At 36.5% G+C, this 17,459-nt stretch overlaps 1 protein-coding gene across 5 annotated transcripts in view; it reads right to left on the bottom strand.

Annotated features, from left to right (window-relative positions):
- Positions 1–17,459, bottom strand: part of osbpl6 (oxysterol binding protein-like 6) — a 42,500-nt gene that overhangs the window by 4,388 nt on the left and 20,653 nt on the right. Inside the window, exons 3-18 of one of the 5 annotated variants that reach the window (XM_083536712.1) lie at positions 15,393–15,515; positions 13,708–13,761; positions 13,499–13,612; positions 13,189–13,359; positions 12,302–12,437; positions 11,253–11,356; positions 8,999–9,091; positions 8,299–8,467; positions 7,937–8,067; positions 7,215–7,322; positions 6,883–7,020; positions 5,668–5,755; positions 3,963–4,216; positions 2,142–2,279; positions 709–772; positions 59–137 (exon numbers count right to left, since the gene is read on the bottom strand). In XM_083536712.1, the coding sequence (XP_083392838.1) occupies positions 59–137; positions 709–772; positions 2,142–2,279; positions 3,963–4,216; positions 5,668–5,755; positions 6,883–7,020; positions 7,215–7,322; positions 7,937–8,067; positions 8,299–8,467; positions 8,999–9,091; positions 11,253–11,356; positions 12,302–12,437; positions 13,189–13,359; positions 13,499–13,612; positions 13,708–13,761; positions 15,393–15,515 (1,964 nt within the window). Of the gene's footprint in view, positions 1–58; positions 138–708; positions 773–2,141; positions 2,280–3,962; positions 4,217–5,667; positions 5,756–6,882; positions 7,021–7,214; positions 7,323–7,936; positions 8,068–8,298; positions 8,468–8,998; positions 9,092–11,252; positions 11,357–12,301; positions 12,441–13,188; positions 13,360–13,498; positions 13,613–13,707; positions 13,762–15,392; positions 15,516–17,459 lie in introns of all 5 variants that reach the window. The other 4 variants (XM_083536711.1, XM_083536713.1, XM_083536714.1 and 1 more) reach the window with 4 other exon arrangements.

The raw sequence follows: 17,459 nt of genomic DNA, 5'->3' as shown, positions 1-17,459 counted from the left end.
ACTCACATTACAATATTTACTTTAATAAACCAATAAAATGCAAAAACAAATCAGGTACCTGGGAAGCATGACATTGATGATGCCAATGGGGAGGATTTCCATAGACTTCCCCCAGAACTTATTCTTCCATCTGACATCTAATACATTACAAAAACACAAATCTGTATTAGTATCCTTTTGAAGACCATACACTGATAGAATTATTAATGCAGCTAATTAATTTTATGCCTATAATTATAGAATTATTAATGCAGCTAATTAATTTTATGCCTATAATTTAACCTTAAACTGAAAACCTTTTGGGATGTCATTATTTTGATAAAACAGTGAGGACATTTTGGGGACCTGACAAATGTCTTCAAAAATGAAAACTCTTAGATAGGCTTTTCTTTTTTTGACTGAAACATTTGCTCCCCAACAAGATATAAAAACATGCCCTAACAAAAGTATTTTTTTCCTAACCAGTATTATCAGCCTTCCCTCCTAGTGGCAATATGACAAACTATATTTAGTTGAGCTTGGAAAAGCAAACAGAATCCTGGAAACTGAGGTTTAATGTGTACTCTACTAATTTTACTGAGCACAGCTGGGAAACTCCACAGCTTATTTTAATGTCCAGTTTATATTAGATACAGAGAGAGACATATGAAGAGGAGAAACAAAGAAAAAAAAATTCAATGATCATGCAAATGAATAATTCAGTCTTACCTTGCCAAAAGGTAAAGTTTTTGGACTCACAATGGCAGGCAGAGACTGGGGGGTGGTGGCTCACCTGAACACAGACACAAATACACAAGTGAGCTGGAGGAGACATTAACCGAGGTGAGTAAAGCCTGAAAAAGATTATTAAATATGTTAGAGAACTAAAGCTCTATAACAAATTCTGGAAATTCTTTACAATATAAATCACACATAATTAATATTTTGGAGAATTTGATTTTGGGCATTCGTTAAATACTATGATACTAATTCATAGACATAGGATGAAAGATATTTGAGCAATATAAACAGTTTTATTTTAATGTTTGTATCATTCCTGGTTTTGTTCTGCATTTAATAGTGATACACCTAAAATAAAATTCAAACTAGTAGCCCATTGCTCTGGAGCCCCTGCTGTAAGAAAGCATGTAAACAACAGAGTAGGTGAATCTAAAGTTACAATTAGAGTAATGATCACCGCAACAGACATCAGAGTTTTTCTGTCAGTGGATGAACAAAATTTCACAACCACATTGCATGTACATTCAATTCCATCAAATTGTTATCTGTATAGTGTTTGTAAAATGTAATTTTTTACAATATTACAAAGCAGCTTGACAGAAATTAAAAGATTACAAATATAAATTTTAATGTCATGAAATAGTCATCCTTAATGAGCAGGCCTGTGATGAATATGAAATAGAAATCGTGAGAGAAACCAGGCTCAGGAAAAGCCCTATTGTCATCTGGGTGACAGCGAAAGCCCATTCATTATATTTTCATTACTGTCGACATTATAAATTTTTCACTGAGGGGCACTTGAGTGCTAACCTGTTCATGGCAACTGCAGCCTTAAGCTGCATTGGAGAAAACTGTTTATATTCATTATAGTTCATCTTCATGGTTCTTGAATTTAACCCCTAACAGTAGCCAGTAGCCCTCGTGTATATTTAAGCTGTTCATGTGGAGCCATCCTCAGAAGCAGCAAGTTTTTTTTTTCAGTTGATAAGAACTCCAGCCAAAAGTCAGAATAATCAGGCAGGTCCAGTGAGCAGAAAATGATCATGCACATGTATGATATATTTGCATTTGCATGAATGTGCAGTACTGTATTAATAAAATGGACAGTGAGTGTAAACAAACACCCTCATTTATGTTCCAACTGTGTGTAAGTGTGCTGATAAAAGTTCTTCTGCAATTTCTCTATAGGAGATTCTCTCTGGCCTTGCACAAATGTGTGTTCATGTGCACTCAGAGAGATGTTGCATAATAACTTTAGCACTGTTATAAGAGCATATTTCTCTTAGTAAATTTGATACTGATTTCAACTGACCTGCTTCACATCACTATGATCAGCATCTTGCATATTTTACAACTGTTTTAATGTAGACTGTATAATTGTGTAATTAAGTAATTAAGTGCACACTGAAGTTGCTTCTTACCTGTTCAGAAAAGAAGCAGAAGCCCTTGTCTTCTCGGATACATTCGTACGTCTCACCCAGTATGGGGTTAAAGGGTTTGCTGCCTGCACGGTAGTATGTGGAGGAGTACGCTGAGACAGCAAACGCAGCTACCAGCGCCTACGCACACATTAGCAGGAGATACACACCAGACACAGCTAAGCAAATTATTCAAGTAAATTAGTGCTGACAAGCACACTCGACTGGATCACTATAAAAAAAGAAGGCGTTCAAGGAAAGAAAAACCCACTTAAGAAATCAAATTGAATGAGATCGAGCACATGTCTCATGTGAATCCTGAATTCTCACAAGAATCTGAAGCCTTTAGTCAGATGACAATTTAAAGGACACAGCATGCAAACTGGTAAGTCAGAGAACATTTACTCCCTAACCATAAGTGTGCATCCCAAACACATGCACACAGTCTCTTGTACTTACTTGCTGTAGGCAAAATTCTTCTTCGATAGATAATTTTGTTCTGCTCTGTATATGAGAGAGATTTCAGCTCCTCCCACTCTTACTACACAATACTTATCTATACATTTTGTATATGTATGATAGTTTGCTGTTGGTCATTATGCATTCTGGCAACTTGTACACATTCAGAGCTATACAGGGTTGAGTCAAGCAAGCAAAATTACAAACCATTTGTAAAGCTGCACATGCACTTAAGCACTACTCATACAGTCAAACACACCACACAGGGCAGAGTTTGTCAAAAACACAGGTGGGTTTCAGGTAGGCACAATTCTAAATAGAGCTTGAGCGAGGAGCAGTATTGAGAAGAGCACCACTAACAGTTTAACAATTTATTTTAACCACAATCCAATGTACATGATTCAAACAAAATATGGAATGACATCCGGGGGCCAGTATTACATACAAAGATCCCTAAATATTTGTTCTTTTTAAAAACATTTTCTTATTTAGTGGAAATGGAGGAGTTCGAAGAAGACACCATCTTGAATGGGCACAATAGTTTTCTGAAGAACCAAATGTTATCACACCAAAAAGGCTCTTTCATTAAACCATGGGTTTTTCTTTAGAGAAGAGTTCAAATTGACCAAGGACACAATTCATTCATTCAGAAACTCAATGTAGCATAAAAGCCTAAAAAAAGAACTGGGCCCAATAAGCATCCATCCATAATTTTTATACCCATATATTTTGCAATCTTAAAGGAAAATCCTTAATTTTTAAAATTGGTGGTTTGAACACAAAATAATTACTATTGTCACAAGAGCTCTATATAGGAAATACCTAGCAAGTTTAGATAAAAGAAGTTCAAGTTAATTTACGTTAATCATTAGATTAGATTAGATTAGATTAGATTAGATTGAACTTCATTGTCACTGTGCAGGTACATGTACAGAGCCAATGAAATGCAGTTAGCATCTAACCAGAAGAGCATAAGTAGCCTATTTACAATAAATAAATTTACGATAAATAGGGTATGAGGTCCATATATACAGGGACGAGGGTGACTAAGGTACATAAGATGCAGTAGGTAATAATATATGGTATATATTTTAATATACAATAATCATGTATGTAAGTGTGGATACAGAAAAATGTCCCTATATAAATATCTATCAAAGGTTTGAACTTTGAATACAGAGATCAGCAAATACCTATTTCAATAAGTAAATAGCCTATAAGAACACTGAAATTTCTGTCTGAAAGTTTCAGTCATAGAATATGCTGAGCTTAATGAAGGAAGAGATACTTCTTACTATGCCAAGGTACTCTAAAACATAGAATCCACACCATTCTGTGAATGATAATAAGATTTCTAGAACTTACCATGCGTTCATAGGGGTCATCAGTCTCAGCCGCTTTGTCCAGCAGCTCGGTGTACTCCAGCTCCTCACACATATGCTGCAGAGTGTTAAGAGGCTCATTTAGCTCCACAGGCATGGCCACTTTGGACAAGTCTTTACCGATATTGTTCCTCAGGATATTCCACAGGTTAATATTGGAGATGTCGGGAGAAGGAGTGGGCAGACATATACGCCTCCCATTTCGAAACACTCCCCCAGCCACATCTCCATTGGGCACTGAGGGGATGAAGTACAGGGAGAATTGGTTATGAGACTAATAGCTGATTTACACCTAAGCACACATTTGCAGTTGTCTGATCAAGATTACATAAGATTAATTTACAAATGCAAACAGATCAGGAATGTCTTGTAAACTGAGTGCAATATCTTGTAAAAAATGCAGATCTATTGTACTTATTTAAAAAGTCCACAAATGTCAAACAAAAAAATTACAGAATATGATGGCACTAAAAGACTTATACTTTAGTTAGCTTGTTGATTAGCAAACAGCATGGATACAATTCTCAGCAATTTTCTTTCCTAACTAAATGACTATCGAAATTGAATAATACAGTAGGAGAGATGACATTGTATCTTAAAACCAAGACTTCTTTCTCCAAACCTAACAGCTTCTGTATCTCACAAAAGTGAGTACTTTTCAGGTGGACACCATCTGAGCCAAACAAGTTTATCTAAGTCTCATCAGCCCACAGGACATGGTTCCAGTAATTCATGCTCTTCGACAGGTTGTATTCAGCAAACTGTTTGAGGGCTTTCTTGTGAATCAGCTTCAGAAGAGGCTTTCTTCTGGGACCATGGTCATGCAAACCGACTTGTTGCAGTGTGCGGCGTATGGTCTGAGCACTGACAAGCAGATCTTCCGCTTCTGCAACCGCTGAAGCAATGCTGCAGCACACATGCGTCAGTTTTTTAAGCCAGCTTCTGCACCTGATGCACAGCACAAGGACTCAACGTCTTTGATGGACCCTTTGTGAGGCCTGTTCCAAGTGGAACCTGTCTTGGAAAACCTCTGTATGAACCTGGCCACTGTACTGTAACTCAGTTTCAGGGTGTTACCGATCTTCTTATAGCCTCTGCCATCTTTGTGGATAGAAACAATTCTAATTCTCAAATCTTCAGAGAGTTCTTTGCCATGAGGTGCCATGTTGAACATCCAGTGGTCAGTATGAGAGAATTATACTCAAAGTACCTGCTCTAATACAAGATAAACAAATTTGTATGGTCCTGTCAAGCAGACAAAAACATGAATATGATGAACAGGACCTGTGGCTTTGCACAGTTACACGATGTACATCTGTTATCACTTAGGGTGTACTCTTAGGGTGTACCTTGGCAGCTGTTTTGACAAGGTAAACCCTAAGTTTCTAGATTAGATCTGCTTTAGAACAGAGCAGCACTGCTCACACAATACCACAGCATTAACTGACCAAGAACACAGCTGGCAAAAAACAGGGCTTCTCTAACTGAATAAACAGTGTTAATAGAGACATTGAAAAAGACTATTTATTTATAAATGCATGTGGGTCTGGGCGTGTTTTAAAAGGCAGTACAAAAGATTGCACTTAGATCATATTAGCTACTTTCTCTAATGGACATGAGTGCTTTGGGTCAAGGATAAGAGACAGAAAGGGGAAAAAAGAGACAGACCAGGCACGGGGAAAGCTTACTTTGCCGGGAAACGTTATCTGTAACGCTGGCGTTGTCCTCTGAAATGTTATCACTCACATCACTGACGTAAGACTCATCATCAGAGCCCTGGGGGAAGGGAAAAGAGAGAAGGAGAGAGAGAGAGGGCGGCACTGGTTCAAGTTATTCGGTTACCATTTGAACAGAGTACTGCATACTGAATCATTCTCTCTCCAGTGCTGACTAAATGAGTGTTTGCAGTGTGTGTCTGTGTGTGTATGTATCTGGTCTGTTGTTCTGGCTCTCTGCAGTACTGAGTAACACAATGCAGCATTTTTAAGCTCCTGATAGTGACATAATCAATAGAGCAAGCACACTATGCACTACTGCATCTCTCTCTTTTTCTCACAAGCACGCGCACACACACACACACACACACACACACACACACACACACACACACACACACACACACACACACAATAATGGTTTTATCACTGTTATGACAATTTTATTCTCAGTACCAAAAATACTTTTTTCCATGAATTTATATATTGAAGACCGGATTTTTTTGACACTGTTTTAGTTAGTGGACCCTCATTGATTCTGCCATACAAAGTGTTAATATACATAGACACATCACAAAGACATCACGTCACTTCGTTTATTTTTGCACTTGATAATCAATTTTCCATACATTTAAAATTTCACCACTGACACCTTCTTAGTAATGCAGCACAGATCATGCAGTGTACTATAGGTTCTAAGAACCCATCCTCTCATTTTCATCATGTCACTTCATTCAACTATCCCCCCTTCCTTACCACACCCAACATATCCTATTACCTCAACCAACTACTTCTATAAAAATTCACCCTCCTCATCTAGGTTATTCTCTTCAGTTATCCACTCCAAATTATTGCCCTCATGTTATCCAACCTATTTCCCTATGTCAACCAATTCATTATCCAATCCATCCTTCTATCTAGTTCATTCTTTCAATTTTTCAAAATGTATCCAACCCATCTTGTCCACCCACCTCAACTAATAGATTTTCTCACTTCATAGAACCCATCCCACACACACTCTTATTTCATTCCATTCATATTCTTACCTATTCTCAAACTCAACTCCTGGTTTAATCGAAGTCAATTCTCCATTTTTAACCAATCTGTCGTCTTACTTTTTTATCCTAACTGTTCACAATCACCTAATCCAACCTTTTGATTCACACGCTTCACCTCATCCCCTTTTACCTCGTTCTCAGATGAGCTGGCCGAAAGCAGAACTTCCTGAGCATCAAAAAATTCAGAGACGGATTCTGACATGGAGAGTCTGCTCTCATTGGAGGCCTGCTGAGTGAGAGGTATTCCAACATGGAGTTGTTCACTTGCCTATTAGAAAAAGATTCAAAGGACACATACAAACATGATCTTTGTTTAGCTAATTTGAGGAAGTTGTCTAATATAATAATCATACAAAGTAAAAGGGAGCTAAAATGTGATTTAATCTGAAGTTCAATTAAGGTACAGATGAAAGTTCAGTAAACTGTGGTTTACGGTGAAATGTGAGCATGGGGTGTTCATACCTCATCAGGACTGCTGATGATGTTAACACTGACCACCTGCTCTGACAGCACAGACTCTGAGTGGATTCGGTTCAGCCGAGTTTTCAGCTCTGCATTCTGAGACAGGGCCTAAAAGATGTAAAAGATGTTAAATGCACAAAAGATGAACCACACGATTAAACAACAACAACAACAAATTTTTTTTTTATAAATATATATAATATAATTATATATATATATATATATATATATATATATATATATATATATATATATATATATATATATATATATATATATATATATATATATATATATATATATATATATATATATATATATATATATATATATATATATATATATATAATTTAGACTTTTATTTCATGTTTATTGTTATGTACATTTTTGTGCTGGCCTGTATAGATGGAAATACAGAATTCAAAATGAGTTTTATTTCATTACAATTTATCCAAGATAATGGAATCCTTTTTTCCCTCCAATTATAGTCATGAAGATAAATAAAGCTTTTGGAAAACAGTATTCACATAATCCCTCACTAATTCATGAACCTGCTATTAAAGATCATTACATAAGAAACACATGCCATAAGAAACACATTCATTACATATTATACTATCAGACAGTAAAAACTTACTTCCAGTCTTAATCACCCATTTTGAGTCACATGTACATGCTAGAAACAATATTTAGATAAGTAGTATAAGGAAATCAGTACTAACCTGTGATAATGAATGTCTTAGTGTCATGACCTGAGCTGATTGGCTTGACAGCTCCTGCTCTGACAGCACCTGTTTGATCTTCTCCTTCTCAATGGCAACGGTGTTGAACGCAGACTTCAGCAGTGAGTGCACTAGAGCACCAAGAAATTCATTCATTTTTAAATACATATACATACACACACACACACACACACACACACACACACACACACACACACACACACACACACACACACACACACACACACACACACACACACACACTACATACTAAAAGTCAAAACAAAATGTTCTTCTGTAACCCTAAATAAGAGGCCTTCAATTGTGAGCTACTAATGTTTGCGAATTTGAATGAATGCTACCTTTCTGAGCGATGATGCAGAAGTCTTCTTGCAGTTTAATGTAATCACTGGCATACTCGATGCCATCAGTCAGACGGGCGACTGGAGTTTGGTAATCAACTAGCTCTGCACATAGATTCGGGTTTGAAGCATGAAGACGCATCTGTGACATACTTGTGCTCAGCGGTACCTGACAAACACAAAACCACACAAATTATGAGATAGGATGCCATAAATCTTTTTCCTTAAATACATGTGAACAAAAAATCCCAGAGGACAAAAACTATGACAAAAGCTTCATTCTTAACCTGGCACAGCAAACTTTAAATCCATGGGCTTAAGTCCACTGCTGCAGTCCAGCAGAGAATTTGCCTTTTACATCTCAGTATAAACTGACAAGGTTTTATTCAGATGCACCGGCTGAGAATGCAAAGTCAATTTGATTATTACTCCATGCTGATCCTCTCTCTGCTTAAGTGTTCATGAGAGAAGGGATTAAGGGGTTAAGTTAAGGCATAAAGTGACTGAAATCTTTTTTTTTCTTCCCACCAGTTAAAGTAGTAATATAGATTATCACCAATTAAAGATCCGTGATTACAACTGTGCAAATTGAAAGATGACTCCAGAGTCGAGAAACAGCTAAATAGATTTCAAAAGAGAAGAGAAAACACATAGCAAACCAAGAAATTCATTGGGAATTACAGCAAGAGAGACAATGTACCTGCAGTTGCACTTTTGTATCTTTGCTGACACTTTTAGTTCTCCATCTTCTGCTGACTCGCTTGTCTTTCTTTGATAAATCTACACAATTACTCTAAGTTAAAACCACGCACACACAAACACACATATGGGAGTTTATTAGCACATAAATGTAGCATCTTAACAACTGAAAAGCAAATGAGATTTTTTTTAGATATAACAGCTGTTAAATATAATGACATGCAAATGACAAAATAAAGTGCATGTCAGGGTTTCGGTGTAATAAAATTGTGGGGGTCAGGTTTTAAAATTATATTGTAGTATGTAGCAAATGAAAGTTATGAAACTATAAAAAAAATAAAAAAATAAAAAAATAAAAAAACTCATGCAGTGCAGTTTAAGCATGTTTGTTGTTCTATGTGTGCAGTGAGTAAAACAGAAGGAAAACAGTGTATAGGGACTGGGCCACATCTTAGGAATCCTGAATCCACTTTAGCTATCGACAAAGCAACAGCTGAGTTTCAGGCATGGCGCAGCAACAAGGCATTGTAGCAGTAACAAGCAAGGCAGTAAAAAGTGATGTTATGTACTATAAATTGGCAAAAAATATGGTAAAGCAATCAATCCAAATAAGTGCTTGAAATAAATTCCCCAGACCAATCCTACAGTATCAGTTGTTTCTGTGCCAATTCTCTTCACTTTCAGCCTGTACTGAATTTATTTAAATGTATTTGAAATGCAATCATGAAACAAAAATGCATGTTATCTATTCCTAGGTATTATTACACTAGTAAAACATAAAAAACAAAAACATTTAAAAAATAACACTGAAACTGTATTCAAAAATTGTACAGTAGTCTGTAGAACAATTTGGTTACTTTATCATGCACCACACACAAGTAATATAGTAATAACAATCACAGTTCCTGCACACTAGGTCACTTGTCACTTGCTAAAATGCATAAACGGTGAAGAAAAGTACAGTGGTCCCCCGGTTATCGAACTTAATTCGTCCCTTAAAACTGTTCGAAATCTGAAATGTTTGAAAACCGGACCTAATTATTCCATAAGAAATAATGGAAAACCAATTAATCCGTTCCCGAACTCCACCAATACCCAATAATTAACCATTTGTTCCTGTATTTAGCCGTATTAATACTGTCAGGAATCCCCCTGCCACGCCCCCTTTGGTGGCTGTCATACCTCGGTGCTTCAGGGAATGCCCTGTTCCTTCGCTCATGCGTGCCCTGCCCACATTGAGCTCATCGCAATCGGGCTTCCTCCGTAAAGCACCGTGGATATTATTTATGGACTGCCTTTTGCCAGATTATCCGGATCTCTGCGAGTATTTTGTGTTGGCTCGGTAAAAGTATAAATTAACAACTTTACAAGAGTAAGAAACAAAATGATTACTGTACTGACCGCTAAATATCACTAATATGCATCGGTGGCGTTCGATAACTGGAACTTTGTTCGTTCACCGGACCCAAATTTCGTTCGGAAAACCGTTCGCTAACCGGAATGTTCGATATCCGAGCCGTTCGATAACCGGGGGACCACTGTATTAATTTTATTCTCAAAATCGGTCAAAAGATTTAAATCAGTACAGTGTCAATTTAAAATTGATAAAATTTCCTTTGGTACATTAATTACAATAAAGAATATTAAAGTAAATAAAAAAGGCACTCAGACCAAAGGTGTGCTTATGATAAAGCACTAAAAAGGCACTGAATGTACATCAGTGAATGAATGACTAATACACAGATATATGATATGTTATGGGGCATAGAAGGTATAATATAAAAGCTCTAAACATGCTATTTTTAAATTAAAGAGCTTTTTAATGGAGTGGGCTATCACAAACTATCATTCCCATATGATATTTTTGGACTTTATGTTCTGAAAAGCACTTTCTCACATACACACTCTCACACGCACACATTTGCATACACCTGTACTGTACCTGGCACAAAAAACTAATCTGTTGCACTGTCTGCCAAACCTGCAACACATTTTAATGTGGCTGTGTATGTAAGTGTGTGCCTGTGTGTATAATTGATTAGATTGAGCTTTATTGTCATTGTGCAAGGTACATGTACAGAGTAAATGAAATGCAGTTCATCACCATCTAACCAGAAGTGCATAAGTGGCCTATTTACACTAAATAGAACTGAGATAAATAGAGTATGAGACCCATATATACAGGGATGCTGGTGATTAATATTTACATATATGTATGAATGTATGTATGAATGCATGTACTGTATGTGCATTACCTGCATATCTGTGAAGCTTGGTGCTGACTGTGTCCTCTGCAAAATCTCCAAACTTTGCAGCAAACGACTAAGCTCCATCAAACTGGACTGACAATGGGCGAGCTCTAAAACACACACCAACATACTGTTTTACTGGATGGAATTTGAGAGAAGGGTGAGGGCAGATTCTGCATAGATTATATAAACAAGCTAAATTCATAAGCTTTTCGTTTTTTTTTTTTGCTATGTATCTTTTGTAAACATGATTTTGTTACATTTAGCAAAATTAAGCATTATATAAGAAGTTTTTGTTTGCTTGTCTATCTATCTATCTATCTATCTATCTATCTATCTATCTATCTATCTATCTATCTATCTATCTATCTATCTATCTATCTATCTATCTATCTATCTATCTATGAACAAGTTTATTTAAATGTAATAAGATATGGATTTCTGTAAGTCATGTTGATGCATAAGTAATTATCCCTGTATGAAAGTAGAATGTTTGAGTAAATAAAGGATGGGATGTGGCCATTTCTATTCATATACAGTATCATCATTGTGTATATACTCTAAATTAAACAACCATGGAACAAAGAAAAAAAAGTCATCAGCTTGAAAGAAAAATGCATGAAATTGCATCTGTTCATAAGAATTTCCTTTTTCAATTAACCTGTCTTATAAAATGTGTAAATACAACAAATTAGATGAACCATTTAAATGAACAAGCAAACGCCTAAATTAGGTATCAGAGAAGCTAGATTTCACTGGAATTAGTAAAAAATTAGTTTTGGTCCATTTGGTACGACAATCTTAATATTACACCAAGAAAGTCACGTATGAGTTTTGACTAACGCACAAACTTGCATTTGTGAAAAGTTTCAAATGAATAAAGGTAGTTTACTAATATTAAAATAAATACATTGAATAAATAGATAATCTACTGCAATGACCCTAATCTCTTTTCCTGAGGATGAGGAAAATTTCAGAAGTATTAATTACATGGTTTGAGGGAAGAGAACTGCAGATGATTAAGACAGTGAGAGCAGGTTGTGTGTATGTGTTACCCTCTGCACACTTGTCCATCTCCTCTGACTCCTGTAGCCACGCTGCCACTTTGCTCTGACCATTACTGTAGGACGGTGGCAGGCTGGTGGTGGAGGTCACAGATGGCTGCCAGGGCAGAGAGCTGGGCTTTACCTGCTGCTATGAGAACACACACACACACACACACACACACACACACACACACACACACACACACACACACACACACACACACACACACACACACACACACACACACACACACACACACACACACACACACACACACACACAAACACATGCATATTACTCATTTAGCCCATGCTCTTATCTTGATTCATTTGCAAACTGAACAAGCAAAAGTTGGCAGAATGAATCATGCAGAATCTATTGCTTTAAGCCTGCTCAATTGAATTACAAGTGCCCCATGGTATGATAACTGTGCCATATCTGAGTGATTAAATGGTTTTCTTGCATTGCTGATGCCAAATTTTATAAGCTGACAAATGTGCTCATTTAGCTCATTCAGTGTCTCTTGCTTTTTGTTCATGCTTGTCTCTACGCCAGTGTCCTTATAAGAGCTCTAAGGGCTTTTAAGTTATAAGTCTTGAAGGACTCTTTAGTAAACTAACTTTATCAAAAATAAATTCACACATAATAGCAGTGCCAGTCAAGAATATATGTAAAGAAAAAGTTTCTATTACTGAAATCATCTATAGCAGAATAGCTACCTGTTCATATATCCAAAGTGGAAGTATAGGCAGTGCATGCAAAATGTAGAGCTATTGTGTTTTGATGAGTCATAGCTGAGTTAAACAGAATGAGTCACAAAGACTTTTGCTGGAGGACAGTTTATATGCCTAAATACATCTAGACATATTAAGAGTGAGTGTATGAGAGATTATACCTTGGATTCGTGAGTAGAAACTGGGGTTGTCTGAGGTGAGTCTATGCTGGTGAGAGGAGGGAAGGTGCGTAAACTGGCATCACGAGGCGAACGCACAATCTCATTCTGTCTATACAGACGATGGTGACGCAGCTTACACACCCAGGCATCGAATACATCTGGAGACTTCACCTACACACAAACATAGAGGACAGTGACAAAACAGACAGAACATGTCTCCGGCAGCTGTCTGTCTGGATTGCTGCGCACTTGGTTACTGCAAACATGCAAACACTATAATGACATTACCATATCCTTCTTAGTATCTCACCTTGAGATGATAAATGTGCTCTTCTGTATCCAGGTCTATGCGTCGAGCTCTCTTTTTAATGGACATGACAGACAGGCCGACATCTATACTGCCATGCAGCTTTCCTTTCTGAATCTGACATGTACATGGAGAATCAGACATACTCTGAGTAAATACTTCATGTGAATTTATACAATATGCAATTTTAGCCATCACGTAATTGTACTTACATCTATGGGGGACTTGGAGTACTTTAAAATCCCGTTATCCAGAACAAAGAATCTCTGTATTTAAAAACAGCAAAGAAATTAAGATTAATATTGCAGGTTATAGAAGACTGCAAACAGCAAGGCACTACAAATTGCTAAATATTAGACCCAGAGCTCCGAATGTGCCATCGAAATGTGCAATCTGCACTTACTGCACAATACACATCAGAAAATGTACTTAATCGGCATTTATGGGTTTTTATTTATCTGAATATGACACACACAGTTTCTGTATTTAACACTATTCACATTTCTTATTTTTGGTAAAAACATAATACACTTTCGGACTTTAATCCATCACTTAAGAGTGAAAAAGAACAAAAAAGCAAGGGCCTTAAAAACCCTTCTTATGGCAACATTTAAAATATCCTAAATATTTAAAATGTTTTTAATCTGCACATACCGCAATCACAAATATAGTATTTTTAATTGTAATTCATAGTGCATGGCATACAAATCATAAATATAAACAGAGAAATTAACTTATGTATGGCTATACCAGCCATTATCGAAAGGCAATAGACAGATAGGCTGTTGCAGCAGTCCAGCAGTCTTCCAGCAGTCTTTCTATACTTAATAATAGATTATTGTAACATTATATTTACATTATAAAATATTTTAGGACTACTTATTGACCAGGCATAACTTTATGGCCACTGAACAGGTATAAACACTATGACCACCTGCCTAATATTGTGTTGGTCCACCTTTTTCTGCCAAAACAGTCGTGACCCATCGGGCATTAACAGCATGAACTTCTTCAGCAATTTGAAATACAGGAGCTCGTCTGTTGGTTTGGTTTTAGACAACACGAGCCAGCCTTCGCTCCCCACATGCATCACTGAGCCTCGGTCGCCCATGACCCTATCGCCGGTTCACCACTGTTCCTTTCTTGGACCACTTTTGATAGATAATGACTGCTGCAGACTGGGAACAGCCCACAAGAGCTGCTCTGACCCAGCCATCATAACTTAGCAATTGTCAAACTCGCTCAGATCCTTATGCTTGCCCATTTTTCCTGCTTCTAACATATAAAATTTAAGAACAGAATGTTCACTTTCTGCCTAACATATTCCACCCACTAACAGATGCCATGATGAAAAGATAATCAGTGTTAGTAATCAGTCATAATGTTATAAGGTCATAACGTATTGCCTGGTCGGTGTTTCTATGTGATATGTCACTTAGAATGAACATGTCTTAGCTGTGACAAGCACTACTAATTGTGGGCTAATCTATTATGGGAATTTCACAATAGTAAAATTTTATACAATATAATGAGTCATTTCTGACATTTTAGCATGAGCCACATCATCACTCATTGCAGTCAATTTGACATTTATGTTTCCAGTTATAATTCAAAACTGAAATGAATGAAAACATTTGTTTTGCTATCACACAAAACATTCTGGCCAATTGAACAAAGCAGCCAATGTTGCTTTTTTAGCATCAATTGTTTTTCCATCTTGGTCTGTCGTAGGCTGTAATAAGACTAAAGCTACAAATAAATGACTGTAAAGTTAAACACAAAACCACCACTTACTGGTCTTTAACCCATAGGTTTCTTTAATGTCTGATCTATACCCTTAAAATTTTGTGAAAAGCATGTAACTGGTAAGACAATATAAGCAAAGACATATTCTGACCTTGTGCCAACCCTTCATTGGCCATTTCCTCTTTTTAAGCATAAATCCCTCATGTTTATCAGGTCTTTGTACATTCGTCTGGCCAATTTTTAATCCCTCGATGATCTCCCAGCTGTCTGCCTCCTGAACAAGACAAAGGATATAGAAAATAACTAAATACAAATATGTAATCAACATTTAACAGTTAGCATTATAATAATAAAGTAATAAACATTAACAGTTCATAAATGTAATTTGTCAGATAAATTATATGTGCAGAGACATGGAGAAATTGTAAATATGAATAAATTAAGCATTTCACTACTTTCAGAGGGGACTGTATTCAGCATGCAATGTAAAATTTTCCCCCCAAGTCATCGTCCTATTTCTGCTAAGAATAAGTGCACTAGCATGAAAAATTTATTTTTCAGCAATTTACAGCAAAGCACTGAGCACCTTTTTTTTACTAACATCTATCATTGTATTTTATTGCCACAAGAGCTTACCAAAAATAAACGTTACCTACAATTAAACACGAATATTCTCGATTCTATTGTAGCATTCAAGCTAATATAAAAGAAACACTTTCAACACAGCAGTGTACATTCAATATATCCAAGTCAAGCAGTTATTATTTATATATAATCAATGACAGAGTGGTGTGACATGTTAGTGATGTGGTGATACAATGCTGAGGTTGATCACTTTCCAATAACTGCGGGTACTAAAGTATTTTATTTCTCTTATGATCAGCGTATCTTATTTGCCACTAACAATCACTAACAATACTTACTCATATTATAGCAGCTCTAAACAGTTATTGCTTTATTTAGTGTTGGAAAAACTAAGGTTACAGCTTTAGCTCTGACAGTTATAAACACTGACACTGGAGACCAGAAAGATTTTTATTTTCAAAACTCTAAATACTAGTCCGAAATCCTGATGAAATGACATGCCTGTGACTACACTGTGTACACTGATAAATAAATCGGGAACAAGAGGGTAGAAAGCAAAGCTTTATGATGTGATTACTGTAATGTGATATGGCCTGCTATTAAATAAGACATATTAAATTTAAATTACAAGCCAGCAGCATTAGTATCAGTAGCCTAAACCAATCAGATCACATTTCTCAGATCAGCAATCTTAAAGGCCAACAGTCTAAAGTGTCTCAAAACAGTCAGCCAGAGCTAAACAATGGCATAATGACATACAGGGGGAAATGGAGACTATTCAAATTTGTGTACCTACACACAGGTTTCATCAATCCACCTGAAATGCAGAATTGCTTATTACATCTCTCAGAGCTTAGAGCATTTCTGTGAGTTCCTGCTTATAAGACAATAAGATTAATTTGAGCATGTTTTCTATGGTACCTCCTGTGGAAAAGTTTGAATAGACAACTAGATAACATTTCTTAAACAAGAATTTACACTGCTGTAATATGTGGGGGAAGGTTGTTTTTTGGTATTAAAATTTTAAGCTGAATTGAAATGTTTTTAATTGAGATATGGTTTAACTGTGTAATGTCACATAGTTGGGAACAATCTAAACCTGTTTACCAGGCTAGTTCAGCAACAAGGAGCATGCAGATCATTTGGGATTCATTACTGGCACATGCACACACACACACACACACACACACACACACACAGGCACACACAAACACATGCACAAACACACGCACAAACACACGCACACACACACACGCTCTCTCTCTCTCTCTCTCTCTCTCTCTCTCTCTCTCTCTCTCTCTCTTTATTGTAGGTCTATGCTTAGAGGAAGGACAAAAGTTCCTTGAGAGTTTCTCAAGAGAGAATATAGTCTATAAATACATGTCCATAATGTTCACACCTACATCACCTACAGAAACATTAAGTGCACCTGATTTTACCCTGAATCAATTTCAGCATCTCTCAATGAGCTGACCCACATTGTGCTTGTGGCGTTTTTTGTGGTTTTTTTCACTTGTAAATAGAGAAATTAACAAATATTCAACTGTTAAATGCATTTCGATTCTGCAATACACTATCCCCAAGAAGTACATTAATGTATAAAAAAAAGTCTATTTACATTATAAAAAATAAT

Source organism: Silurus aristotelis (genome assembly GCF_946808225.1).
Source record: "Silurus aristotelis genome assembly, chromosome: 3".
Taxonomy (NCBI): Eukaryota; Metazoa; Chordata; class Actinopteri; order Siluriformes; family Siluridae; genus Silurus; species Silurus aristotelis.
This window is presented reverse-complemented; position numbering and strand designations above follow the sequence as displayed.